The sequence below is a fragment of the Styela clava genome, chromosome 4, assembly GCF_964204865.1.
Source record: "Styela clava chromosome 4, kaStyClav1.hap1.2, whole genome shotgun sequence".
Lineage (NCBI taxonomy): Eukaryota > Metazoa > Chordata > Ascidiacea > Stolidobranchia > Styelidae > Styela > Styela clava.
The window spans coordinates 16372789-16389039 of NC_135253.1; the positions used below are offsets into that span (position 1 = coordinate 16372789).

The window sequence follows — 16251 nt, forward strand, 5'->3', positions numbered from 1 at the left end:
CGTAATAATAAGATCCGGCATTTGAATGTAGATAGATGGCAGGAATAATCACACCAAAATCACGAAGCATACTTAAGCTTATATATTGAAATATAACATGACAAAAACATAAAAAGTCTGCTTACAAACTTATAGGGCGGGCCGCATGCGGCGAGTTGGTCAGCCTTGGTTTACATCAACATTAATACAATGATTAACGTAGCCGATTGGCGCATAAGTTGATGAAAAAAGATATACTATAAAGTACTGATCGTGTTGGTACAGTACCGGTACAAGATGACCAGCGACATAATAACAAAACGATCCATATGTCCATTTCGTTTCCAATAACTAACTAACAGTTGTACATCATTTTCAGGAGATGGTGATACTGTATATGAGACATACGGTATGTGGCGAATAGTAAAATATCAATACAAAAGCTAAACCAAAGTGAATTAAAGCGTAAATATATACTACTATTAAAGTCACTTTTCGATAAATAGAGATGTTTCTCGTGCTTTCTTGTAAAATGAGAGAAAAAAGTGCTACCGTAATTATTTGGTTTCATTTATGTTATGGTCAGTGGTTTATCGTTAAACGAGAGAGATTGAAGATGAGAGAAATAAGATAAAAAGATATCAGAAAATAATGAGATATAAACAAATTAAAAGTTGCGAGCCGACCACAGTCAGATAGCAGTGTTACAGCTGGTGCATGTCCGTCTGCCGGTTTCGATTCTCGAGTGTTAAGTTAAACTGAATGAAATGAGTACATTTGAATCGCAAATTAGAATTGTGCTCAAATGTAAAATAGTGCAATGTTTTGGAATATCACAATTCACATGACAACAAAAGTTTAAATGACGGTCAGACGGTAGAGCTGTAGAGTGAATATTTTATTGGAAAGTCAGTGCCATACCAGCAACAGTCTGCTTTTAGATCGTTCGAGCTAAGGAATGAACTGAAGTACCGGTATTTTATACTTAATAGGATTTGCGATGTTAAAATTACGTATTTTTGCAAATAGAGAAATGTTTTGGGTGATATTCACAAAATACTTGGGATATGGCCAATTACTGAATTACGGTACAATGTCTGTATGTACAGGATGTATAAATGATATGATAATGAAGTATAATAATTGCAGAATTGCATTGACATTCTTACATTTTTGAACTAAAAAGAAATTGGTGTAGCAAGCTCCTTCAGTCCTTCCTGTGTCACAGATCGACACGAAGCCAAAGTATGGAGATCCAATGACTAACTGAGCTGTTTTGTCAATAAGAAGTTTTAGTGTTTAGTAAATTGCAGTGTTTACCAAAAAAACCTAAATATATTCATTTGTTTTCAATATTCAGATAACACTGAATTGACGGACTCTTTAAATAATAAATAAATAGTTTTAAAGTCGGCCATGTATGTTCATTTTGTACTATTATTCTTCATTGGACAAACAATAGGCAATGAAGAGAAATCTTTCGTTGATGATGAAACATTTAATGAGGCATTATCTTCTGAGCATATGTTCGGTGTCTTTCTTTATAGCAAAAAAGGTGAATATTGAATTTTTAAAGGTTTGTCATATTTATTGGACAAAGTACAGAATTAGTTTATCATGACATTTAAACATTATTGAAGTAATTTTAAAGTTTTATCTATATATTCTGAAATGTTCTAAATATTTGTTCCAGATAATGACGATTTGAAAGTGCGAGAAGCAGTGAATTCAATTCAGCTTTCTGAAGATTCTTTGGACCCTCATGGGATTCAGCTAGGAATTATAGATTGTAAAAAATCAAAAATATTCCACTGTAAAAAACCTGAAAGGCTCTATCATCTGATATTATTCAAGTAAGTTGTGTAATATTATTTACGGTAGTATAACGAAATAATTTTGGGTGATTCCATAGCTTTTTAGTTTTGTAAAAATAAACAAAAGTGTTAGATTCATGGCCTTATTTTTCATGAACTTGCACTTTCGCTTCCATTTCAAAAAATGTGAACTGAGTAGTTTGATTGAATTTATATTTTTAAACAGAGATGGTGATGTTGTTGCTCAAGTAGACATGGACGATTTGCAGACTTTATTGGATGTACAAATACATACAAAGTCGTAAGTCTTGTTTTACTAATCCATGTATTTTATAGGTCTACCAATCTTCGGGTCTGGCGAAGCAATCGTCATAATTAATTAAATAAAGCCAAACCAAAACGAAGTGTGATGTGAAATTTTTATGTTTTTCCAAAAACCTGATTGGCGCGAAATGCAAATCTTGACGAGTGCATTTAGTTGAAATCAAATAGGGGACTGCTATACAGGTGTACCGTTCTGCAGACTTTTTTCAAAAAATACATTGAAATTTCACATCACATGTTAGGGCAGCGACAGCATTTATTTTCTTTGGTGTTATATAAGCATTTGCTTCGCTAGACTCCATTCTATTAATATTGACTTAAAATTTTAATATAGAAACCAAGTGTTTACATGAAAAAATGAAGTTTTTTTAAAATTTCATGTTCCTAAAATCAGATCTTGTATCAGCAGTAGTTAATTCTTTACTGTATTTATTTTGTAAGAAATTTGCTTCTGGATAATATTAACGAAATCAAGGATCGTGAAGAATATAATGAAATAATAAAGAAGCATGCTGGGAAGTCTGATTTCATATTGTTTTATATACCTGAATTAGGAACAATAGGTGAGAACAGCGTTTTATTATGTAACTTTTATTTATTCATGAAATCCATTTCATTTTTGGCTTCAATAGGTGCCATGAAAGCTTGATAATATTATTTATTAGTATTTTTATCATAAAATTTTGGGGAATTGTGGAAAAAGACACAAGTGAAAGAATTTTAATGATAACTTGTAACAATGTTATGCAACTCCAAAAAAGTGGCATTGTATATTGATGCATGTACTTTTCCAACTTGACTGTTCGTTCATTTTTACCATATTGATTTTATATCTCTATCTCTTATCATGCATTCTTAGGATCAATCCTCTATTATTATGCTCTTAACTTAAAAATAAAGTACTCAACAGTCAATACCCATTCTCTTAATAAGTAAAAGGTACATTATAAATGACTTATCAATAGTTTTAATAACAGTGGGGAATTGCATAACTACGATGCTTGTTGCTTGTTTAATTTGAATTATAAAAAAATTTTCTCAACTTCATTTCAGAACATTTGAGAATGATTAATTCTGCGATATCTATCCCGAAATATATATCCGTTTACTACACATTAAATAGAGATATCAATGACGATAAATCTCATGAGGTGGGTTCTTTTTAGTTTGTTGATTGTTTCTAGGCTAGATAGACAGTAATTTACAGATTTTTGTTTGACACGATAGGTTTGGTATTTAAATTGTCTGATGTCTGAAGATGGTAAATGCGAAGTGACTTATGCAGATGGAAACAACGGTGATGAAGATTTGCAAAAGTTTATTCAGAAGTCAAGCCATGTTGTAAGTTGCCTATATTATTAATTTATGTATTTTCTAATTTGTATTTAGTAGCTTAGAAGTAGTACTTAGATAATTATCTCATTTTTTATTATTAATCTGCTTAGGTGGGACACTGTTAGCTAGACTGTATAACTTTTCACAGTTCAGTTGGTTGAATGTAAATTCAAATTTCTATTTTTTTATGATATTGAATTCAATATAATACCTACCTAGATGTCTTTCACTGCTTGCCAGAGACTTGTTGAGAGTAGAAGTGCAAAAAATAATCATAAAAAGTATTGTCAGTCCACACACAGGATTAGTTTTTCAATTTATTTATTCGATCTAGATGGTACTGTCAGAAAATGAAGATATGTCATCAACGCTTACAGAAATGGTGAACAAAGGCAATGATGTATTACTTTTGATTGCTGGCCCAAGAAAATTTGAGTCTGCTTTGGCTCTCGCTAAAGAAGTTGTAAATGAGATGGGCAGTGGAATTCATGCTCTTGTAGTGGACGGGTGAGAAATTTTTTATCTTGGAATTTAAATATATATCATTGAAATGCCTTTAGATTTGTATAATTTTTTAAATTTTATGTAAATAAAAAATTTAGAGATATCGACTTGAATGTTCAGATGTTTTTTAACGAAAATAGCTCAAAGCATGTCACATGCTTGGGGCTGACCTCTGAGCGCCAAGGGCCAGTGAGACTATACATAATTGTAGCGTAGAAAATTGTGTGTTAGTGAATATCAATTATCACAATAAAGATAATGTGAATACGATCCGGAAAACAGTTATTAGATAGTGAATTCCTTGAAAAAATAAATTTGATCTCGTAGATATACTCGCAGTAAACGAGCAAAACTGACATTATTTGATATCGTAGTGTAAAAATTGTGTGTTAGTGAGAACCAATTATTACGAGAAAGTTAATGTGAATACGATTTGGAAAACAGTTATAAGTAGTAGTGGAGTCCTTGAAAAAAATTTTGTCTCGTTTCACAGTAAACGAGCGAAACAGACATTATTAAATATGTTTAATTTTACAGTGTAAAGTTTTCACATTTTGACTTGAAATCAAGAGTTGAGAATGACAAGATTTTTGCAATTGCATCTCCCGGTACAGCGGTAAGATTAATGGCATTCATATAATATGTATTGAACGCTGTGTTGTAGTCTGCTTTTATTTAGTTTGACAAAATGTAAATTGATGAGCTGTTTAAACAGAATTCATAGTTTTTTTTGAAGTTTTAGAATTAATTAGATATTTTCTTTTTTTTTACTGTTGGGTGTTAACTAAAATTTTAATACACTTTTGTTAGAAATGAGAATTTCTCTTTTAATCGAATTGATTAAAAGCAGACTTTTTAATTTTTAAAATAATTTTTCTTCTATGTGGTCATATTGCTAATAAGATTGTTTACTAAAAATATGTACATTACCAACATTATGGTTTATCATTTTTTTTATCTTGTTGCTTTATCTCTATTTAATAATACATAATAACTAGTTACAAAGCTTAAAATTTTTTCCTGTTTGTTTAATTTTTGACAGAGCCATGCCAAATATCTCAATATTGGATTTTTGGAAAGTGAAAATCCTGCTGATTTAATCGTTGACTTCAATAATGCAATGTCGAAGCAAGATCAAATATTCACTGAACCATTTGGTGTACGTGATGAAGAAATTGATCTTGATCTATTTGATATAGGTTTGTGACCGGTTTCTGTAGTAATTTTATTCATTTTGAAGTCATTTTTGCTTTTTAAATTATTTTAAAAGTGTCCGATGAAACTTGTGTTCTTATGCTTGTTTAGCAGGATTTATACGAAGAAATAATTTTCAATATGCATTCAAACGTGGATTACTTTTCAACTTATGTTAATTTGAGACAACTAGATAATATAGATCAATTGATCTGAATCTCTCATGATCTATGGGCCTTCTACTCTACTATAGAAACCTAGTTTTAAGTTTGGAGTGTTTTCATCAATTATTTTATGTGCCACGTTTCATATTAAAAAAGCCAACAAACAATGGCGAAATATTTAAAGTTAGTGCAGTCAAAGAAGCAAACGGTGGTTGCCTTGTGGGGGTCTTTGCTTGTGGTCCCCATAGTACTGCTTCGTGGCGCCTACATGGGATGAGGGCCCAGTGTGTGAAACTATGATATAAATAAAACATCTTATTTAAGATCATGTTCAACAATCAACATGCTTCTTTGTAAGTTATCTACCTAAAATTGAACTTTTTGTGATTGTCTCGTGTTTTGACATGCTCTATGATTTTATCTGAACAGAGCCAGAAACTATTCAAGATGATCCGATAGCATATTCTGTTCATCACAATAAACATGTTAAAGATCTGTATTATTTCGATTACAAAACTTTACCTCGTCTCACTGATAAAACATACGAGAAAGTTACTCAGGGCATGGAGTACGCTGTGATTCTTTTTACTCTTGAGTGTGAGTATACCTTTAATTTTAAAATAGATTGTATACAGTAGTCCTGTTACATTTGAAAATTTTTGTTATGAAGTTGGTTTTTAATGTATTTTATTAACCAGGTTTGTTTTATTATTTTCAGTGTTCATTCAAGTTTTTCACTTTATTCAATACACCTTTTTATGCCCATCTTTAGTCTACGAAGCACATCAAAGTTTTTTTATCTAATTTAATACAGGACTTTAATGAATGAAATATCACTAATGATTGTATATTGAAAATATATTTCAGTTAATCCAAGAGCTCTTGCTGCGCTGGTTGCCTTTGTAGAAATTCACAATGCTTTTAAAAGTAAGTATCAGTATTTAGCGGTTAACCATTCGATTCTTTTAGCTTCTAACCTATTAAACTCTTCATTTATGAACAGCGAAAACGAAATCTCCAATGTACAGAGTAGAATGTTATAACTGGCCTGATATTTGTGAAAAAGCCAAAGTTTTTACATCACCGAGGATGTTTTTTTATCCTCCTGAAACTACAAACCCAATTGAATACACAGGCATGTGGGAAAAAGTCAGCATGAAAAATGCAATTTTAAGGTAAAAAAGTTGATAATTTTGATATGATAAATGTATAATAATAGTACTCTCGATTGTTACTGTGAATTGAAAATATTTCCACAGTCCAGACCTTTACTGTTTTAAATTTAGCAAAGGGTCTACAGGTTGCTTTATTTATATCTTCAATTTAATATTCATTCATGATTTTGATAACACTATTGAGTCACGTCAGATTCAAATTGTTTTGTATGATCAAAGATAAGCCACAAATAACTTTCATTTTAAGTTTGAATTTTAGCATGTCCCATACAAGATCATGCTTGGTTCATCTTTTTGTTTATAATAAGAAACAGATTTCTTAACAATGCATGCGCTGGAGTCGAAACATATGGCTGTTTCGTTTTGACAGTGTGGGACTAAGATAATCTTTAGCACAGTGTTACATCTAAGATGACTTCCTGAAATTTAAACCAGATTTCCTTACAATATGTCCAACAATATGTTGCATAAACAACGACCTCATGTATTATAATATGCTGTAAAATACTAAATAACTAATGGTTGAACATGTCATGATAATAGTTCAGGTTAAAAATTGATAGTGTTTTTTATACAATGTTGTTTTACCCAATACAACAATGGTTATGAAATTATAATTACCCTTTTCATAAAACCATTGGTGATGTTACAGTTAATGTCTCCACTTAATTAATGTTATTCATCAATATCCATAATTATAATAGCATGCCATTTTTAAGAAAAAAATGAGTGTTTTACTGAGCTCGTTACTCCCATGCCCACCACCTCATATAGGGTGCAAATGGTGCAATAATTTATGTAGGCCTGGGCTCTTCAAACTTGGGATCCCTCCCCCCAGTGGGTCGCTAAACAGCTCAATAGGGGTTATGGTACTAATTTTTGTCCGAACTATCCATACCTATTCCTCTTCCTTTTGCCCCCATTTATATGTGTGAAAAATCTTTTTCAACCTCATTAAAGTTTTATGGGGGGAGGGGTGCGAAAAAAATTTGACCGTTTCAAGTGGGTCACGATGAAAAAGGGTTTGGAGAACCCCAGTGTAGGCAATGCCGAACCAGAAAATTCCAGTCAATTCAAACTATTGTAACTCTCTACCTAGAAGTTGATGCTTGCCTTCTTTTGAAAGGCGTATAACATGTATAAAATAAATTTGTAACCCACTTTATAAATATTAATTTTATTCTTTCATGCCTGTCTTGTATTTAACTTGTTCTATGTTACTACGTACTATTTCATATTATTGTTTAGGAATGAACATCAATATCCCTCTCTCCCTCAGTAAATAATACTTTATTAGGTATTTATAATATTCCATTATTTTATCTAAAAGGTATAGCAATCCAAGTGTTATCATTGTACGAAAGAAAGAAGACATATTACCATACTTGCCTATTACAACGAGATCTATTATTGGATTATTTGAATCGGATGATGGTATTTTTTTATTTATTTTTTATTACTTTTTGCTGATTTTATCATCAAAAATGCTTGCCTTTTTTTAATTCTTATTCAATTGAGACCTCAAACTCGCAAATCATTTATAAAGTTTGCAATTGCCTTAAAATAATGTTGTTTTTGTTATCAATAGGTATACTAATTCGAATTAATAAATACTTCGTTTTGAAATATTTTAAGCGGTAATAGGGCTTTATAATTAACTATCTATGCCTTGCAATGGTGTATCGTATGCATATAATGCAATGGTCCTGTAAAGAAACAAGAGAGCTATGCTCAAATATATGGACACGTAGCGCCACCCACCCAATTTTGATGACGTCATAGCGAGAAAAAAAAGTAATAGCCTTCTGGAGAAAAATTTTATCTTTAACCACTGAAAATATCAAAGCAAATGGTCCAGTATTCGAAGAGAAAAGCGATTTTTTAAAAATGGAGACGGAGACAAATAACAATAACAACAAAATTTTGAAACGATCGTTATGGCCACTAAACGTGTCCAATAACTATTTTACGTGATTCACTGCATTGGTTTGTGTTACTCTGCTGCAAAACTTCTGGTTAACATAGAAGAGTTCTTTTATCAAATGAAAGTTTGACATAGATTGTATTCGATAAATCGTTTTCTTGGTTGCTTAAAATGATAATATATACAGTAAAACTGAATGTATTCACTGTTTCAATGATGTATTTTATTTTTCAAAGTAATGAAACAAGGCAATTTTTATTTTTTTTCAAATTTTAAGTCGTAAAAATATTTAAGTTGTATAATATTCTTATTATTAATAGGAACAACAGAATTTAGAAAGGCTGCAGAAATCATGAGAAAAGATTATCAATTTATTGAAGTTCATGGAGAAGTTGCTAAATTTGTGTAAGATATTTTTTTAACACTTATTTGTATAGGTGTATCGTATTTGAAAAACTGCTTTTATTTCTGGTATCATTCTCAATATAAATTTACACTGAATACTTTTAGGGCAGGATTGGCTTTTCATAATTGAATGAATGAGTCCTGAAATATTATAACCATTTCTGGGTGATTGACACATCGTGCTAAGTGTCAAGAATACGCTTGTCATCTCACCCCTGATTACCCTACGCAATCCGGGTTTGCAATCCATGCATCGGAAACAAATAACTGGTTAATTATTCTCATACCCAACATGAACTGGGACCGGGTGAGAGGTGTGATTTGCTATATAATCAAGGCATCTTATCGGCTTTCCCTTCCTAGAATAAATAAATATGAATATTCTATCATGTCCAAATATTTTTCACTTAGCTGTCTTTTTCTGGATATAAACTAGAATTGCACTTGTTTTATTTATCGAGCCATAATTTTTGTAACTCCAGTCAGGGTCTAATTGAAATCAATAAATTTTTAACAGAGCCGAACAGTACGAAGTTGATCTTGAACATAAAAGATTGCTTGCACTGGAAGATTCTTTCCCCAAACATAAATACGGCACATTCACAACAGCACAAGATATTATCAACTTTTGTGAGGAAACATTTGTTGCTCCTGAGGTGAGATATCTTTGTGCTGAAATGAGTTTATATGTAGATTCAAGCCTAGCTCCTTATAGTTCCGAGTCACAACACTCCCGAGTGTTGAGTCGCTGTTCTTTCAAGTCAGAGATAGTGTATGAAGGTGGTATATTTTAATTTTTCAATAGGACAATAATTTATGTGGTAAATCTTATTTTTAACAAGATTTTTTTGCCTTTTTTAAAACTCCCTCACAATTATCTTCCAGTCAATTCTCTCTGATAATTAGTCGAGTTCGAGTTAAGTCTTTTCATTTAGATAACCCGAGTTTTTGAGGGAGACGTCTCCCTCCATGTCTCCCTAACGATGATACATATATATTGATTTGTTTTATCCATTCAATTTACTTTTGTTTAGCTTCAAGAACTGAACATATACAGTTTTGTTGATATCCTCAAAGATCCAAAGCCTTTATTTATCTATTTCTGGGTTCGAGAAAACGGTGATGAATTAACATATTTCTCTGCGTTGAAAGATATGATCCAGGATATTGCATCAAACAAAATATTATCTGATAATATCTTGTTTATGTGGATGGATGTGTGAGTATTTGAGATCAATATTAACAGTTTTAACGTGAGATTTCTTTGAATGTCTGACCACCCAGAGATGGATATCTACCATAACAAGGGTTGATATTGTATTATTTTGGTAATTTCTGGCAACACTGCATGTTTACTTTATTGTTATTGTTTCACACTTTACTGATTTTAGATCAACAGGCACTCCAGGGGAATTTGTCCTTGCAAGATACAACTATAGAGCAAGACATGAAAAACCGATTATGGGGTTCTTTGATAAAAAGGTAAATAGTAAAGAAGATGAAACGCTTAAATATTTTGTTAATAGCCAATATATCTATGCTTTTTTTTGCATGTGTTGACTGTTGCAAATAATCTAATGGTGGAAGCGTTAGACTCAACCGTGTCTGTCAGGGGGGTCTTGAAGGTCGGAAACCCCTGCAGCACCCCATTGTGAAGTGTAAAAGAATGGAATATGTCTCTGTCATACATAGCAATTTTCCATAGCTTGAAACGCATTTTAGACACTCGAAACTCGCTGGCTGTTACAGTCAAACTGGGCAATTGCAAATTTTAGACACCCCGCCCCCCCTTTTACGCCCCTGGTGTTTGCATAGCAGGTTACGCATCTTTGGTTCCATGCTCTCCACCTCACCCCTAGTCTAAAACTTGGGTAGTCAATGTCGGACCAAATAGATCCTGGCCCTTCTTGAAATAGTAACTCTTAATATATTTTCGGATAAGTGGGTGCTTATACAGGGCCTTGTGCAAAGCAGAAAACGAGAATAGGCACTGCATAAGAAAAATACATACATAATTCTAAATTTCGTGAAAGGCATTCATTCGCTCTCATTAATCAATATCCTGTTTGGTTTACATTACAGGGTTCTGTGATGCTCAAATCTTGTCAAGAGGCCGTTCGTTGTACAAACACTTCCTTGATTACTTGGATACAAAATTGTATCGTGGGAAAAGAGCAAGCAACATGTAAGACATATGTATTATTTTGTTATGTGAATTCGGTCATTCTCTTTGGTGATAATTTTGGTACATATGCAGAAGTCCAATTGACCTAATAAAATATCATAAATAATCAATTCTACAAAAGTATTTATCGAAGTATGCGTGATATTTTAGTATTGTCTCAGTTTTAATATAAGTTTTCCAAAATTTGAACCTTAGAGGTTTTTAAGTCTTTAATGATTTTCCCCCATCATGCTAAGCATTGGGAATACGCTCGCCGCTCTGATTACCATGCGTGGGTTCGCGGGTTCAAACCTGTGGGGGAGAAGTATGTGAGAGATGACTGCTGGACTTTCGCTGCCGCAGGATGGTTTACATAGCCGCTGGTCAGTAACATCTTCCTTCACCATGAAGTCCATGCATCTGGAACCAATGACTGGTTAACTTATTGCATACCCAACATGGACTGGTAACTTGACGAGAGGTATTGGTTCGCCATGTTTTTTCCTTCTTGATAAATATGTGAAGCTCATCCTAATTGTAGATCAGTGTTGACATTTATCTGAGAGAATTTTAAAAAATCCTAAAAAAATTAATAGTAAATTACGCGAACATTTAGATGAATTAAGCAAGGAGGAATGGAAACCGAGATTAGATGGCTATGATTTCCTGCAATTTATGAAAGATGAAGGAACTTATCCTGAAAAAAAATTAACTCTTGGTAGTAGTGATGAGGATGAAGAATCTAAACCTTCACATAGAGGAGGGTAAGAGGGTTAATCTATTATTTGCCAGCAGTTCTGTGTATGTTATTGTCATCCTCAAGAAATAAAAATTCTATGTTTTTAGGAGAACTGTCATTGATTTGCGCCATAAACATAAAAAGGAAGAAGGTCAAGGAGTTCATGAGAATGAAAAAACAGAAAATCGTGAAGAAAAAAGCACAAAAAGTCACCCAAATCATTCAGAATTATAAGTAGATTGTGAAATCGATTGTTTTTTAGGAAATTAATTCAAATGTGTGATGCCACTGAGGAATACTGGCAGCATATCATATATTCAGAAACATGGAGATTTTGAATGTGACTTTGTTAATATTCGAGGTTTCAGTTTTACTATACTTAGCTGATTTATCTTAGAGATAAAATATGTTGGTGTAGTTCATCTATGTATAGCTTGTTATCTTATGTAGATGTTTTTTGTTGTTACATGTCTATTCGTACTCTTGAATGTCCGTACTATTCCTGATATGTTTAACTCTTTTCCATAACATAACTCATATACTGAAAGCAGTGGTTCTCAAACTTCCCAAGACTTTTTAACATTTGTGGGCCCTTTTCTCTTCTATAAAAATACGCAGATTTACTTTTACCACGTTTTATGTGCCATGTTGACGAAAAAAAAATTAAACAAACAGCAGTAAAAAATTATATGCATTGCAGTCAATTTTCTTTAAATTAATGAGGTCATCACAAATTTATACCTAGTGAAAACCTTTGGTTGTGCCCTGCCAGGATGGTCCAGGGCCTGGTTTGAGAAGCCCCGTACCTTTGACCGTGAAATTTTGAATTCAATTTGCATGTTATCTGAAGTCATCACTGTATCTTGGTATACATAATGAAGCCATCACTGTAGCTCAGTAGTATACACAAAAATTTGTTGCACTTTTTTTTAGCACAACCTTGCATTTTTCATTGTATATTTGAATCGAAGCACATAAAGTTGATTAAGCTAGGACAAATCGAAACTTGAGTGGTATATAATAAAACTATAGGTTTGATTATCGCAAATCATTTGAAATATTTTATTTATTAAGCCTAACTAAAAATACAATCATTTCTAACATTGAATTGAAAGTGAAAACTTTTTATTATTTATGTCAATTCTGGCTCTTGGATGTTCGTACTGGGTATTCCTGATATGTTCAACTTTTTCTAAAAACTCGTATACTAAAATGACCATGAATTTCTGCATTTGATTTGTCTATTTATGAAACCATTTGTAAATTATTATACACAAAGTTTGTTGCACTATTTTTTAGCAGAAGCTTGCCTTTTTGATTGTATATTTGGGACGAAGCACAGGTACCTGTTTTATATTACTCTAAGCTAGAACAAATTGAATGGCATATAATTGTGCAAGATGTATAATTAACCCTGATCAGTTGGAATATTTAAAAAAAATCTGTATTTTGATATTTGCGTTTAGTATCGAAATTCTCTATCTGATATAAGAATGTCAGCTAAACTGGAAAAATAATCATTTCTAACTTTTTCTCCTAATACAATTGAAGTGCCTACTATGCCACCTTTCTTATATTCGCAAGATTCATTGTGTCTTTTTTAAAAATCATGTTTTGTGTTGCATTATTGCAGACTTCTATCATATATCATTATAATAGGGATATTCAATTTGCTTGAATGGAGTGCAATTACTGAGATTCTAAATGGAATTACACATGTTTAATATTAAAATTTTGATCATTAGCAGTATATTTCAGAATTTGTGTTAGTTCTATTGAAGTTATGTTTGGGATCGTATTTATTGATGAATATATATTCCGTATGCAATATTCCTTATTTTGTTTGGGCCATTTTTGTACTGTTTTTCTCACTGTTTGAATTATTTATTCAGAAAAAATGCTTCTCCTGCCATTTATTGTCATTATTGCAATAAAAGAAATAATTAAAATGTTGCGAATTGATTTCAGGTGTTTCGCTGCACACTAAGACTAATGGTGGTCAGGCTTTCTCAGAGCCATGGGACTTTATAGAAGCTACATGCTATTCCAGCTAAATTACAATTGCCAAAAAACAAAGAGATATACAAGCATACTTATATATAACTGTCAGTAGAGGTTACACGCGACTAAACTCCCAAGCCTTCCTCAATGCTTTTGGGCTAGTGGAAGCGTAGGATGCTGTAGCAGGCGTACACATGTCTTGAATTGCACAGTATATATATACATTACTGATTTTAAACCTTTTTGTTGGACCGTATGTATGGAAGCAAACCTAATACTGACCATCCAAAATTATCTCGGAAATATTTTAATTATTTATTACTAAAGATTCTTGGATTTGAAACTTCCCGAAACCGTTAACTGAACCGTCGCAACCACGGTTGAAACCCAGTAATAAATATATTCATATAATGGATTTGGCGTCGGAGAAAGAGAGAGATTTATTATTTTGTCAACCAAAATACATACAATCATCAATACGAAAAAAATGTAACAGAAATAAAATTGCTTTGGTATGGACAGAAGTGAGCGATACGACCATGCGGTCGTCGAGGTCAACTCCCACCCTCTTTGCTGATGTAATTAGGGTTCACATTGAAGATGATTATTAGAAAAATTGGTCTGTCAAATAATATCTTAACAATTTCGATGTAATCACAGAAAACTTCATATTGTGGGAGGTCATGTTTTGTTGAAAACTCAGTTACATAATAAAATTTTATCGGCTATAGATAGATGATGGTAAATAATAATATATAAAAACATTCGATATATGAAATACCTAATTGATTATGCGTTGACGAAACTACGTTTTTAATAAAGACTTAAATAAAGAACCTCTAAGTTCTGATTAAATATCCTATATATTGTGCTGCAAATTTCGATCGTTCAGAAAGTAAGTAGCATCAATGCTTTTCAAACAAACAAAAGCAAAATTCCGTGTAGGACTGTACAGATACGATGCATATATTGTGGCGTACCTACAGATGATCCCAATATTGTTTACAATATGATTCCTTGAGTTTAAATATTAGCAAAATATATTGGTCATTTTAATGCAGCTTATGATAACAGTTTTCTTTGCTGCACCCTTGATTTTGGACCAGAATCGGTACGCGCCCAAATGGAAAGAAATTCACAATTTCAGTTTCATCGTGACTTAAGCAACTGTTGAGACATAAGCAACTGTTGAGGAACAGCAATGTTGTAAAACAATTCAACAGGCTTTTCCGAAGGGAATTGAACATCAGCGCTTCAAATGATAGAAGTTCACTACAGTTGATAAGGATTGATTTTGCTTCTTTATATGATGATATACTTCGAATTCCAACACGCGACCCAGCTCGTGTCTATATATTTGAGCATTGTTTTCTTATTTAACAAGGAGGGAGAGGCAGTCCCAACATTCGCACTGTTGTAGGTAACTTGCTTCAGACTCAAATTTTAAACAGAATATGCATTAATTAAATTCAGCTCAAGAACGCGGAATGTGCGCCGTGAGAAGCTTCTGGCCACTGCCTTCCCTAAGGGATATGTATACAACGAGTTTCGAATAGTGGTAACTCCTCAACTGAAATTCGCAGTACAGTACCGACTGCTGAAGTGGAGATAATAAAAATTAGAACTTCATGGTTATTCGTTGAGCCGTTAGTGGTAACGACTAACGAGATAAATTTCAGGTTAAGTTCAGGATAAAGTCTCTTTGTCCAACAAGACCACAACGAGGAAATGGCGTCAGTGCAAAGACGGCTTAGTTATCACAATGTCAAAGACAGCAAACTTTGATGCGGCTCGAGAACTTATTAGAAGCGGAATAGAAAAAATGTTATTTAGTACAATTAAATCCGTAGCCGAAGTAAAATATGAAACTTGTTTTGAACTTAACTTGCAGTTAACAAAGCGTGACCAGAACATAGCGCATATGACAAATATTAAACGAATGATGAGGTCTAGAAAAAAATTGTGTAATCAGGAATCACCCATGCATACTGATTCGGTACTGCTGTTATAGGGATAATATTGTTACTTTGGCACTATTTTACTGTTATTTTTAAAAGTAATAATATGAATCGTCGTATATTGCATTATGCAGATTTCTTAAAATTATAAACCGTCATAACCTGCTTTGTTACTGGACATAATTGATTTAAACAGCCCCAAGCCATTTCCTAATGAAAAACCAGTTTTAATATAATTTATCTATGTTCCATACTTGATTGGTACATTTTCATCTATTGGTAATTAGTATATATATAAGTCCCTCAATATTACTGATTTTTAATCCTTTCGGATCCGGTTGGATCATTCTATTGTATTGCGATCGTATCGTTAACAATAAAGACATTGCCTCGTTATAGTGTGTCTAACAAAAGACTTGGGGGATTGAGCGGTCGAGGTGCTGCAGTTGCAAATTGTCGTCGCCTGACGACAGAGGAAACGTGATCCAACAACAAATTAGCCTGAAATATACTTTCTTGGCTATACTGTGGCGTTACAATTAGTTAGCTTGATTTGAAAAAAGGGATCGCT

At 32.7% G+C, this 16251-nt stretch overlaps 1 protein-coding gene across 1 annotated transcript; it reads left to right on the plus strand.

The window, feature by feature from the left end:
- The first annotated feature begins 1320 nt into the window (after nucleotides 1-1320).
- On the plus strand, nucleotides 1321-13670 carry LOC120326103 (thioredoxin domain-containing protein 16-like). The gene is made up of 20 exons (XM_039392332.2): nucleotides 1321-1534; nucleotides 1673-1832; nucleotides 2020-2094; nucleotides 2559-2680; nucleotides 3171-3268; nucleotides 3345-3458; nucleotides 3787-3959; nucleotides 4494-4572; nucleotides 4999-5155; nucleotides 5744-5911; nucleotides 6182-6241; nucleotides 6318-6489; nucleotides 7820-7923; nucleotides 8734-8818; nucleotides 9336-9474; nucleotides 9853-10037; nucleotides 10210-10300; nucleotides 10901-11003; nucleotides 11599-11746; nucleotides 11829-13670. Exons 1-20 carry the CDS (start codon nucleotides 1396-1398, stop codon nucleotides 11953-11955), a joined length of 2499 nt encoding a protein of 832 aa, XP_039248266.2. The 5' UTR covers nucleotides 1321-1395; the 3' UTR covers nucleotides 11956-13670.
- The last annotated feature ends 2581 nt before the right edge of the window (nucleotides 13671-16251 follow it).